This window comes from Dermochelys coriacea, chromosome 1 (genome assembly GCF_009764565.3).
Source record: "Dermochelys coriacea isolate rDerCor1 chromosome 1, rDerCor1.pri.v4, whole genome shotgun sequence".
In the NCBI taxonomy this organism is placed as follows: domain Eukaryota; kingdom Metazoa; phylum Chordata; order Testudines; family Dermochelyidae; genus Dermochelys; species Dermochelys coriacea.
Genome location: NC_050068.2, coordinates 350,868,323 through 350,881,411, shown reverse-complemented (window position 1 = coordinate 350,881,411; position 13,089 = coordinate 350,868,323). Strand labels below are relative to the sequence as shown.

At 43.6% G+C, this 13,089-nt stretch overlaps 1 protein-coding gene across 1 annotated transcript; it reads left to right on the top strand.

Moving 5' to 3' along the window:
* Positions 1–5,528, top strand: LOC122457050 (claw keratin-like). The gene is made up of 2 exons (XM_043499863.1): positions 1–30; positions 4,813–5,528. Exons 1-2 carry the CDS (start codon positions 1–3, stop codon positions 5,272–5,274), a joined length of 492 nt encoding a protein of 163 aa, XP_043355798.1. The 3' UTR covers positions 5,275–5,528.
* The last annotated feature ends 7,561 nt before the right edge of the window (positions 5,529–13,089 follow it).

Sequence of the window (13,089 nt, the reverse complement as noted above, 5' to 3'; positions counted from 1 at the left end):
ATGCAGTTCAGAAGCAGTGGTGAGCTGGGGGTGAGTAATCACTCTGACTGGTTTTATTGCTGACTCTGCTACTTGCTCCCTGGGTAATCTTCACCTCAATGTGCTTGTTCACCTCCACATCAACCAGCTCTCATAGTGATATTATGCTCGATGATCAGAGGCTTCCTCAAATCAAAGGACTTCAAAGCTCTGCACTGTGTGTGCACAGGGCTGTATCATTTTAATAGCAGAAGTTTTTTGTGGGATTCGAGACCCCCAAATTATGGATTAGGATTCAAGGGTTCTCACAACAAATTTTTTTGTGGGCTTTCACAAACCCGTCTCTCTGTCCCTGACTTTCACCGAGAGCGTGCCCTGCGGAGGTGGGTTGGGAACTCACTGGCTGCCGGCAGAGTCCCAGAGTCCCCCTGTCCCATCCAGACGGGAGTGGGAGAGCGGCCCGGTGACCAAATGCCGCAGCCACCTCCACCGACAAGAGCTGCCTGATGTGCCATGCACACTGGCCCCACGCGTCTCCAGAGCCGCTGCCTGCAGCCCCAAGGAGGTTGAAAGGTACAAGACGCCAACCACTGCTGGCAATGCCACTGCAAATACCAATGCCGTGCATCTCGCTGCCTTTGGTAACAGGCACCCAGCAGCAACAGGTGGGAGCTGCCAGGAGGGGTTGCTGCTTTGCACCCCCACAATCCCCACTCATGCTTTTGAGGCTGACATAGCTGCAAAAAAATCCGCTGAATTAAATGAACTTTAGAAATCCATGTTAAGGTTTCTGATGGCATGCCGATAGTCAGTGGATGATTCTGACCTTCTGAATTTGGGGCTGTTTCATTTCATTCAATAAAGCTTTGCATTTCCCTTTCTTTAGTAAACATTCCTTTGCAAAGCTCAAGAGGCAGATACTGAGCCACTGAACATCAGTACAGCTCCATAGACTTCAATGACGTTCTGTGCCTTACAACTGAGGAAAGGCATTTCATGTTGTGCGGGTTAGAAGAAATTCTGGTGGGAGTCTATTTTCCACTTTAAAAATCATTCTAATTCTGCCTGAAAAGCTTTGTGTGGGAGACGGGTCTTGCAGAATGCCCAAGGTAGGTCAGAATTGTAATTAACCCCGTCTCATCCCACAGCAATGTGACCTTAGGAGAAGTTCTGCTTAACTCGGTCAATCTTGTACTTCTTCCTTTTCCTTACGAGCTGAAGTCTTTCACAAGACCCAGTTCTCTTGATTTCCCTATAAGTTGGATCTGAGCACAAGAGGTAGAGGTGCCGAGTATGCACACAGAGATACACCCTGTACAAGGTTTCTCTATCCCGGGCTAGATAAAGTGCATTCCTTCAATTGGAAGTTGATGGAACTGTTCCCTTTTACACTGGTTCAATATCTACCCTGAAACTTTAAAATATATATAAAAGGGAAATGCAAAGGTACATTGAATGAAAGTCAAAAAGCCCCCATTTCAAAGGTTAGGAATCACAAACTGAACACTGGAGTGACATCTCAGACCTTGACATACATTTTTGAAGTGAATCTAATCTTCAGTGTTGGAACATCTCAAAGTAAAAAATTATTACTACTTTAGTAATGCATCTCTTTGCAATATACAATTTAATGAGTGTTTGTTAAGTGCTTTGAAATCCTGAGATTACAGGAAGACTCAGACAATCCACCCTGAAAGTTACAATTATAACTAATTGCCATGGAGGTAAAGGGACGTACATTCAGGTGAAGGTCAGTCAGGGAGCGATTAGCAGAGTCAGAAATAAATCCTCATAGTTGGGACGACTCATGCCAAACACTAGCCTGTATCTCCTGATCCCTACTGGATGCAAACATTTTCTAACCAGACATGATACTAACATTTATCTTGTAACACAATGTAACAGGGATCAACCTAGACCTCAGCCTATGGTAAGAGGAGTCGGAAGTACTGGGGTGCATTTCTGTTTCTGCAACTTTCCCCCTGTGACCTTCACCTCAAGGTGCCTCTGTTTCTAGGCCTATCAAACACAGAGAATCAAGGTGTTAAGACTGGAAGTTCTTAAAGGTCCTCAGAACTCCAGAATTCAAAGCCCCTCACAAACTCTCGCTAGTGTTTCACACACGCAAAGAGTTGTATTCTTAGAATACTAATAAATTGTTCTTGGGATTAGACGCCTCTGCACTGAGTCACACAGTCACTTGAATCAAAATGGAGGCCAAGGTCTCTCATGTCATTCCCAAAATCAGGTCATGATTTTGGGCCACACAATATGGGGCTATTTCATTTTCATTCAAATGTAGTTTTGATTTTGGCATTTTTAAAAATGCCATACCATACGGGGTAGAACGGCCCAGTCCAGTGGCTTCAACAACATGTGAGTTAGGCAGTGCCCTGACTCTGAAGTGGTGATCAGACCCTCACTGGGAGTCGTGACCGTCCCAGGACCAATTCTCCACAATTTCCCTCAGCAGAGCCAAGTGGGACCATAGCAGCCGCTGGCATCAACACTGGTTTCGGGGGCTCTCTTACTTTTAGAGGGATTATTTTATTGGAAAATGAAGGTGCTCTCTTGGGGTATATTACCAACCAAAGCAAGACACTTCTGCCCTCTTCCCTGGATATGGAACCCAGCCTTGGGGATATCATTTACACTTTGAACATCAGGCTGGTTCAGGCAGGAATGTTTTCTGCAACATGCCCTATGTCTCGTAAGACATTATGTCAAATCTCATCCCACAGCCCTCTCCTCCTTCACCAAGAATGTATCATTTTAATCTCTCCTGGGCTTCCTGCTGGGCTCACTCAACTTACAAGACTTCAATTCCTTGACTGCTCATGGACGGAGAGATGGTTTCTGGTAGAGTACAGGTTCCAAGACTTAACTCAAAACCTTTCTGTAAAAGAGCACAACTTACTTTCTCTCTCTGCCATCCCCCCACCCCCTTGACCCATGACCAAATCTACTCTAAGCAGCCCTTTGAGACAGCATTGGTGACCCAAGTAAAGGGCCAATGTTAGTAATGATAAAAAAAGCTTCACCCCTGGGCAGATGGCCATCACAAAGGCTCATGCTCAACTTAAGTCCCTGCTATGACCAAGTTTGAAACTTTAAAATTGGACAAAAGTTGTCTATAGGCATCGTACTCTCCCCCTGCCAAAGGATGAATTTCAGACTTAAAGTCAGGACAGGAAACAGGCTGGAGGAAATGGAATGATTCCCATTGATTTGAATTGATTCCCATTGATTTGGGAATTGGATCTGACCTGCTGGGAATGGAGGTGGTGAGAATGGAGAAAAATGGGTCCTTGCTTCATAGCACATTAAGAATGAACTGCCCCATGACCCTAACCACGACCAGCATGAATTGCAAGGACCAAACTGGATTCCTTTCATGACAACCACTTGTGCTACTGATACTACTCAGAATCCCCTTGACGTTCATTATAATGGCAGCACCTATAAAATCTGTGGAATGATATGAGAAATGCAGTTGGCCTGTACAATTTTAAGATGAAAGACAGCTGATGAGTGCAAAGTGTATGTCACACCCTCTGAGCCTGAGATTAGCCCAATAATCACCAACGCTGAGGAAAATAGCTCCATGCCAAGGAGGACTTGCGAAGGAAATCAAGTTTGTTTGGTAACTAATTAGGACCTCCTCCACAAACAGCATCTCAGATCCTCCAGGCAGTCCTAGGAACGGTATAAAAGCACTCACGATTCAGATTTATTCTAAACACTTCTCCAGACTTCATCTCCTCAGTCAACTGGGTAAGTCCAATTCCACTCAATCTCTTTCTAACCACAGAGATATCACGAGAGGGCCTCTTTTAATTGAAGACGGAATCTTGCATGTGATTTTTGTCAGGGATCATGCTATTCATCCATAACTATCTTGAGTTGTGATTCAGTCACAGGTGCTCGTAGATTGTTGATCTGAAGCTAGAAGAGAGACTTTAATAGCAACACATGCAATTCAGAAACATATTTCCTATTAACTGGAAGAAGAATAAGGGCATTGAAATCTTTTCAGTAACTTTAGAAAGTCCCTTAACATTTTTCACTTTGCTGGATTAGGAAGAAATTTTCCCAGGTTAGTCCAAAAAAGGCCAATTCAGTGGTTTTCTACATTACTCTATTAAGCAGCTGTGACCCCTCACTACTGAGGACAAGAGAATGGATTATGATGACAAGAGGTGTGATCCAAGCTAGCAATTCCTATGTTCTCCTGAGCAGAAATACCCATATCTCATATGGTATAATTTAGTGCCGCTCTACGGAAGTCAGTGGAACTGAACCCATTAAACCCCAGCTGAGCAGTTTCTCTGAAGTGAATTGTTTGGAGAAAAGAAAAGTTTCTATTTCTTGTTTTAGCAAGTATTGGTGACTTCCAAGGTTTGGAAAACCAAGAGCCATACTGTGCTACTTGACTGAACAGGTTTGCATGCAGAGGTTAAATCATCAAAGGCTAACAATCTGATTACCATGATCCCAGCCATCTTCCCTTTGATAAATGTCTAAAATGGACCCAGAATCCCAGGTGTCCAGCACAGAAATAGTTACACTTATTCTAGTCAGCATTTTTCAGAAAAGTCTTTTTGAGAGGATCAAAGAGGCCTTCTGGGAGGGAAATTTAGTGCAAGTGGACATGAGGCATAGAAAGAGAAAATAGGAACAAACACATGACCACGTACAAAGAGTTTAAATCCACTTCTCCTCTCTCTCTCGGGCCCCATGCTGACCTCACTACAATTGTAACCGAGCTTTGAAGCCTTTCTTCCACTAGCTCTTGTACCTTCTCTTTACTCTAGTCCCTGTTGTGTGTTACAGGTTTACCTCCATCCCAGAAAGATGACTTTCTCCAGCCTCTGCTATCCAGACTGTGGGGTGGCCCGACCCAGTCCAGTTACTGGCAGCTGCAACGAGCCGTGCGTTAGGCAGTGCCCTGACTCCGAAGTGCTGATCCGACCCTCCCCGGTTGTTGTGACCCTCCCCGGACCAATTCTCAGCTCTTTCCCTCAGCAGAGCGAAGTGGCAGCCGTAGGAGCACCTGTGGTCGGAGCTGGTTTCGGAGGCTCATTCGGTTTGGGGGGATTGTACGGCTATGGAGGCCGTTATGGAGGGTTGTATGATTTAGGGAGATATGGTGGTTACGGGGGCCTTTACGGTTACAGGGGATTATTGGGCCACGGGGGATACTGCGGTTACCCGGGCCTTTATGGTAATGGGGGATTATGTGGATACGGGGGATATGGCCGTAGGTATCTTGGTGGATATTGTGGACCATATTAAACCCAGCAGGAACATCCGTGGAAGAAGGAAGAACCAGGAAATGAACAGCAAGATACAGATTCACCCCTGATCTTTTGGGCATGGCTTTCAGAAGTGCTGTGCAAACATGGCTCCACTTGAAGTCAGTGGGAGCTGTGTGTGCTCAGCACCTTGGTCTCATAGCCATGCTGCATTTCTAATGTTACGCTTTAGGACTCTTTCTGCTAGTGCTTTCCCAGCCATGTGCTGATTCTTTTATTCACATGTGGACTCATTTTGAATTACACGCCAGCTATTTACACTAAGCCCGCAGTGTGAAGGAAACAAGGGCCTTGAGATAGGCATCATTTACCTTCATTATCACTATAAGTCCCTTTACAAGGGGAAAAAGAGACCTTACTGTCAAGGAGAATTAGGCCCCATATGTTCTATCCTTTCCATCATTACGTATCTTTAGCGCCTCACTTTGACCTTTGCTGTGGCTGATGTATAATGGAGAAGCTGTGTAGTCCTCTGCTTCTATTTTGCTTTGTCTCATTTCCCACTGACTGGGGTAAAACAAAGAATTTAAAATGGTTACAAAAGGGACTTTTGTCAACCTCTGCAGCTGCAACAAAGCACAAAGAACATGTCTGAAATGCAACCCACTGAAGCCTGTGATTGGTCGCAGGCCTTCTTGAAACTCTGGAAATACATTCTTTCTGCTCTGTACTATTTCTTCCTGTATCTGTGTACTGCCAATTGCATTTGCATTAAAAACTCTGCTGCTTCATAATATCGGTCTTCTGGTTCTCCTTGTTCCTCCCTCCTTGCTTAAAAATTCCATCAGATGAAATTCCTTCCCGTGGAGTCGGGGCCACTGGGCACTTCTCAAATTGCAATTTTCAAAGCCTTGGAGAGATAGAAGAATCGTGCTCTTGGAGTGGTTGAAAGCATTCTGCAGGCCCTAAGTACCAGTGTGGAGTTTCTCCTTGCATTACCTGCTTTAGCAAAGAGTCTTTTCATACAAAGAGTTTGTGGGAGTCTTTGCAGGACAGCGACCCTAGTTTTCCTAAGCTTGAGTGAGGAATGTCATAAGTCCTGTGCTACTCTCAGCTTCTGCCCTTGGGGAGGGGGATTAAGATAACAAAAGGCTTCTCATTAAATTAAATTAAATTAAATTAAATTAAATGAACTTAATTAAATTAAATTAAGGATGATCCTGAAAGCATTGCCAGGCAACTCAGTTAAAAGTGGTAAACAAAAGGTTGGAATAAAGGGCAGATTTTCAGAATGGAGAGAAGTAAATAAAGTAGTGGTGTCCCCCAGGGGCCTGTACTCAGATCAGTGTTGTTCAACATATTCATCAATGATCCAGAAAACAGGGTAAACAGTGAGTTGGCATAATTTGCAGATGATACAAAATTACTCAACTCGGTGACTTGGCAACAAAATGGCAGATGACATTCAATGTTAAATACAAAGTAATGCACATGACAAAATATAATCCCAACGATACATACAAAATGGTGGGGTCTAAATTAGCTGTTACCCATCAAGAAAGAGATATTGAAGTCCTTTGCAGTACTCTGAAAGCACTATGCTTCCAGAGTACTGCAAATTTATGAGAATCCTTCTCACTGTTCCTGTATCATCCTGAACTGCGGAATGATCATTCTCCAGCTTCAGAAGATTTACAAATTATCTCCAGTCATCAATGGGACAGACGCAACTGAGTAATGCAGCTGTCCTTAACGTGCATCAAGACCTTACCAAGGAACTACATGTAAATAAGATTGCTGACCGTTTCATCCAGAAAGCTACAGTGAGACATAATGTCTTTCAACTGGGATGTTAGTGAAGACAGCTTGTAGGTGATTGCAATGATTTCAATATACTGCAATTCATGATAATGTAATTATGTCATTCTAACAACTTTATCATTGGTATCTTTACAATTTTAATTGACACATCTTCTATAACTAGAATATGAAAGAAGTGTATAATTAGGCTGAAAATAGTTTACCCCCAAAATTGGCCAGCCTCCCCTGACCCAAAACACACACACACACACATCTCTTCGAGAGAACCCACTGGCAAAAAGAAAAGTCAGCACCTATGCTCGACACAACCTTTGCATGAATTTCGCAGTGCTGGAGGTGAGTTGAGAACATTTAGGGCAATGGGGTAGAAATAGTTCAGCTTCATACTGGAATTTTGAATTTCATTGCACCAATAAAACTCAGTTAAATTAATCTTCTCATGCTTTCCCTTCATGTGTTTATCAACTGGTCAGCAGCCATGTCCACTCCTTGGTCAAATAACACAACCAAAAGTTGATTTCTCAAGGATGATGCTAACACACTTGACTGAGTCCATTCTGCCCATATAGACAAATTATGCTGTGTCACTGCTGTGATGGATAAGGTCATGGAACCCGCTTTGGGACTGCCACCTAATTTGCTGAGACTACCTCAAAGCCATTTTTCCCTGGCAGCTTCAGACTTCAGTACCTTGCCTGGTTGTGCCAGACACACTTGCCAACTACAAACACAGACCCAGGTCTGAACCATGTCCCCCAAAAGCTTCAGGCTTAACTGAAAACAGCTTCAGAAATGCTCCTAGGGTGATCAGATTGTAAGCGTGAAAAACCGTATGGGGGTGGGGTGTAATAGGTGACTATTTAAGAAAAAGCCCCAAAAGCCAGGACTGTGCCTATAAATCGGGACATCTGCTCACCGTAAGTGCTCCTCTCTCCAGCACCCAGATACCCAGTTCCCAATGAGATACAAAGCCCAAATAAATCCGTTTTACTCTATAGAAAGCTTATACTGGGTAAACTCATAAATTGTTCGCCATCTATAACACTGATAAAGAGATATGCACAGCTGTTTGCTCCCCCGGGTATTAATTACTTGCTCTGGGTTAATGAATAAGTAAAAAGTGATTTTATTAAATATAAAAAGTAGGATTTAAGTGGTTCCAAGTAATAACAGACAGAACAAAGTAAGTTACTAAGCAAAATAAAATAAAACATGCAAGTCTAAGCCTAATAAAGTAGGAAACTAAATGCAGGTAAATCTCGCCCTCAGAGGTGTTCCAATAAGCTTTATTCACAGACGAGACTTCCTCCTAGTCTGGTTCCAGCAATCACTCATCTCCCGTAGTTACTGTCCTTTGTTCCAGTTTCTTTCAGGAATCTCTTTGGGGCGGAGAGGCTATCTCTTGAGCCAGCTGAAGACCAAATGGAGGGGATTCCCAGAGTCTTATATAGTCTTTCTCTTGTGGGTGGAAACCCCTGGTGTCCTCCAGTGCAGAATCACAGACACAAGATGGAGTTGTGGAATCACATGGTCAAGTCACATGTCCATGCATGACTCAGTTCTTTACAGGCCGATGCCATTGTTTACGTGTTAGTTTGAACGTTCCCAGGAAAACTCAGATGTGGATTGGCGTCTCTGAAGGTCCATTGTTAACAAAGTACTCCCAATTACTTGACTAACCCCTTCACGCTATGTTGACCAAATCTGCCTTATGTGCTTCCTAGAGCAAACACTTTAAATACAAGCATAGAGCCAGTGCTCATAACTTCAGATATAAAAATTATACATGATTACGAATAGTAGGAATACATTCAATAGAACATAATGTTTGCAAAGATATGTTACATGGCATGTCTAGCATAAAACATATTCCAGATATGTCATATTTACACTCATAAGCATATTTCTATAAAGCATTATGGGGTGCAACATCACAAACGTCATCTGCAGAAGTCAGGAATCTCATGTGTGATATAAAGAGATTCATGCCCAGACCATTCATTCCATACAAGAATCACATGGTTTTGAGGTAACTATGACTCACTGCACTCCATATTATCGGTCTTGTATAAAATCCACTGGATGTATCACGGCTTGATATTGTAGGAATTGCAGATATAAAGATTACACTTCCCACTACATTGTTCGTCAACATTTCTGTGGCTCTCAGTTCCCAGAAGATGAACACTTTCCACTAATCAAGTTTTTGATTTGACAACTCAAAAGTAAAAAATGATCCATACCTTCCTGCCTGTTTAAAGACATGATACAATACTCAGGTGGGGAGGAGAGTTAGCCATCTAGCCAAGGGTTTTATGTAAGAGCAATACAGCTCTAGTCTTCAATATCAGACCTTACCCATGGATCCCTCCTTGGAACGAAAGAGCATATGCATTTCTACAGAAGATCAGGCCTCTCTCCCACAGTGGTCAGTACCAGATGCTTCACAGGGAGGTGCAACACTCCCAGCAGAACACCTTACGGCCCCTGCTTCATTTGCACGTTACAATCCGCTGTAAAACCCATTGTGTAGTTGAGAATCAGGCCACTCGGATGATAATAGGGGTCGCCATAGCCAGGAAGAAATTAGACAAAACCGGTGAAGAGTAACATGGCAAACATTCGGAATGTTTGCAGAGGTGCTGATGAAATGCAGCTCTCTCATTATTTCACACTGAGTTCGGTGTACTCAACACTTCTCAAAGTCACAGCTAGCCACTCAGACGTCAGTCTTTATTGTCCTATTCATTTCCTGGTTCTGCCTATTCTCATGGATATGCCTGCTGGGTTTAAAATGGCCCATAGTTTCCATTAAGGTACCGATGACCCCATCACGATGCCACCAACCCTCTTTTCCCCCAACAACCATATGGGCCCCTGTGACCATAGAGGCCCTCCTAACAGTTTTGGCCACCATAACCATTGTCAAAAAGCTCTGTCCTTGCCTCCGTGGCTCCCACATTTCCTGGCGGATTTCGCTAACCTCAGAGGCTCACTGTGACCCTCCACGTAACCCTTCTCTCTCTAGAGAAAAGGGTCACAGTCTACTGAGCCATTTTCATCATAAGCCAGCGAGGGAGGTGAGGAGAAGTTATCCTTCTTGCACAGTCTCTGTTGTCTCCCAGTCTCAGTGATTAATCAGGGGGCAAAGGTGTGGGGGGGGAACCCGGGCCCACCCTCTACTCCGGGCTCCAGCCCAGGGACCCTATTACTATCAGCTATGGTAGATGACCTTTTAGAAACATGACATGTACAATTCCCTGGGCTACTTCCCCACACATCAGCCCTCACTTCCTCAAGCTCTACTTCACCCTTACCTCAGGGCCTCTGTCCTTGTGCCTGATATGGTGTGTACTGCTCAGTCTCTCCAACAGTGCAACTTCCTCCCACTGCTCCTGACATGCACCCCCACCTGACTAACTGGGAGGCTTTTAACTATTTTCAGCCAGCCCCTGATTGACTTCAGGTGTCCAATCAACCTAACCTTCTCCCTGCCTTCTGGAAAGTTCTTAATTGTCCCCAGGTGTCTTAATTGACCTGGAGCAGCTTCCATTTCACTTATCCTGGTACCAGGGATTTGCTTTGCCTGGAGCTAATCAGTCTATCTCCCACTACTTTTCTATAGCCATCTGGCCTTGCCCCGTCACACTGTGTAATCTCCCATAACCACTGGGACACCGGTTACAATCTAATTTTACGCAGCAAGAGCAATTTATGAGTACAGCTTTGACTGTGACTGACACTGGAATTATTGACAAGAGCAATGCTGCCCAAATTCAATCTTTTCTTCAAATTAGTTGTTTTGAAATTCCAAGTAACATTCCAAAAGATGCTGATAATCATGCTTTCCCTACTCGTCTTCTGACAAAAACTCTTCCAAATGGTGAAACCTGTACAAGAGACTGGTTATGCTGGAATATGGAAAAACTCTGTACTGTGCACCTTGCTTCATTCACATGTCCAAATTTGAATGCATTCTGAAGTCATTTTTGTGGATGAAGCTACTTACAATGATCTACCAAACTAATCCGTAATTGAACCATGCAATGCTATGCTTGATGTTGAGAGGGATAACATTGAAAGTCTTATCAATGGTATTCAACAGATTCGTGCACAATGGGATGTGATCCTGACTGAGTCCAAATCAGTAGCAGAGAAAATTGGCATTTCATCTGAGTTCTCCACCAATCGCAACTTACCTACTGAATCCGTTACCAAGCAGCACTATAGGGTCAATGTCTTCCTTGTCATCATTGACTCTATTCAAACAGGTCTTACATGTCGATTGGAGTCACTGCGTCTAATTTGTACTCCTTTTTGGGTTTCTTTGGCAATTCAACAGACTGAGAAATGAAGATCTACTTTCTGTAGCTGAACAATTTCAGCAACAGTACAACACAGAAATCTCAAAAGATCTCAGTGAAGAGGTCATCTTCCTCAAACAAATATATTCCACAAACTTTAAATTGGATTGCAAGCCAAAGGAATTGCTTCAAGAAATACTCAAACTTGAATTCAATGGGGTGTTTCCTAATATCACAATTGCATTGTGTATTTTTATCAGTTTGCCTGCATCAGTGGCTTCAGGTGAACACACCTTCAAGATGTTGAAGCAAATAAAGAATTATCACCATTCAACTATGGGACAAGAGCGTTTGAATGGGCTCACCATGCTCAATATCAACTGTGACATTGCACAAAAGCAAGATTTTTCCTCAACAATTAGTGCATTTGTACAGAAAAAGGCTAGAAAAGCATTTGTTAAATAAAAAAATATTCAAATTATGTCTCACCCTTTTTTTGGTGCCTTATTTTGTTTTCATGTGTCGTCATTCTTTATTTTTATTATGGCTAGGGGCCTCAAAAGCTGAGAGGGCCTGGGTACAGTTCTGCTGCCCTCTATTTGGAAAACAAGGATAACAACCCTTTATTACTCCTGCCCCAAAAACAAGGAGACTGGGGATTCAGCACTAGTCACAAGTGATCATTTGGGCAATCAATCCCACCATGCTGAGTACCTAGGCAAGGTGGGTGTGCCCATGCAGACGAGATCAACTCTTGAAGTCCTTTTCCACAGCTCACCACTAGATAACAGGAAATAACTCATTCTGAATCTGTGAAAGAAGGTAAGAAAGAAAGAAAGAAAGAAAGAAAGAAAGAAAGAAAGAAAGAAAGAAAGAAAGATGGACCTAAGGAGCTCTTTTGAATCCTTGTTACTCTCTTTGTCCTAAAAATATCCTGTCTCTAAGAAGCCTAAATACATAATATTTCTAACAGTAATGCCTGGGATTTCTACCCTATTAAAAATATTGCACAGAAAATGGCTGGAATAGCATTAATAATGCTAGTTTCCTTGTTCGGCTGTAACCTCTGTGTAAGTGGGGGATGGTCCCACGAAAGCCAGGAACGTTCCTAGTTTATACGCTCCCCCAGTGGAATCGGCTAGAGAAAGAACCTGAGTCCTCGCTCCCACACCCTTTACCCAGAGGCTGCCTGACCTCAAGGTCTCCCCTTCCACTCTCCTGTGTGGCAGGGACCTTGTAACCCCGACAACACTGGGCCCAGGATTCCTGAGGGGCTCGACCTGCAGTCTGCTCGTGCAGACTGAATTCCTCCTGCACATGAAAAGGTAGCAACTGCCATGCTGGAAGAGACGAGTGGCCCATCTAAGGCAGTATCCTGTCTCAGTGAGTGTCACTCACCAGCTACTTCAGGAGAGAGCAGAAGAACAATGAATTAGTCTTTTTGGAGGAAACTTGGGGAGTTTCTTCATAAACCCTTCTCAAGACTGATTCCCCACTCTGGCACTTCGAGTGCAGAAGGTGGGGGCCCTCAAGGATTCTAAAAATTCACACTGGCCACTCCAGGCTTGTATTAAAATTCCAAGGTTACAGTTTTTTGCTGACCTTGGGGAGGTAGATGCTGCCACCTCCCAAGTGCAAAAACCCTTTAGAGAGCCGAGGAAGGCACACTTGGGAATTCCTTCCTCTGGGGTACCCTTAAGCCATTTCACACACACACACACACACACACA

Excerpts from the sequence above, each read along its gene's own strand:
- LOC122457050 (XM_043499863.1), top strand. The coding sequence starts at position 1 with ATGCAGTTCAGAAGCAGTGGTGAGCTGGGG. Across the intron at positions 31-4,812 it reads GAAGCAGTGGTGAGCTGGGG|GTTTACCTCCATCCCAGAAA; the intron begins GTGAGTAATCAC and ends TGTGTGTTACAG.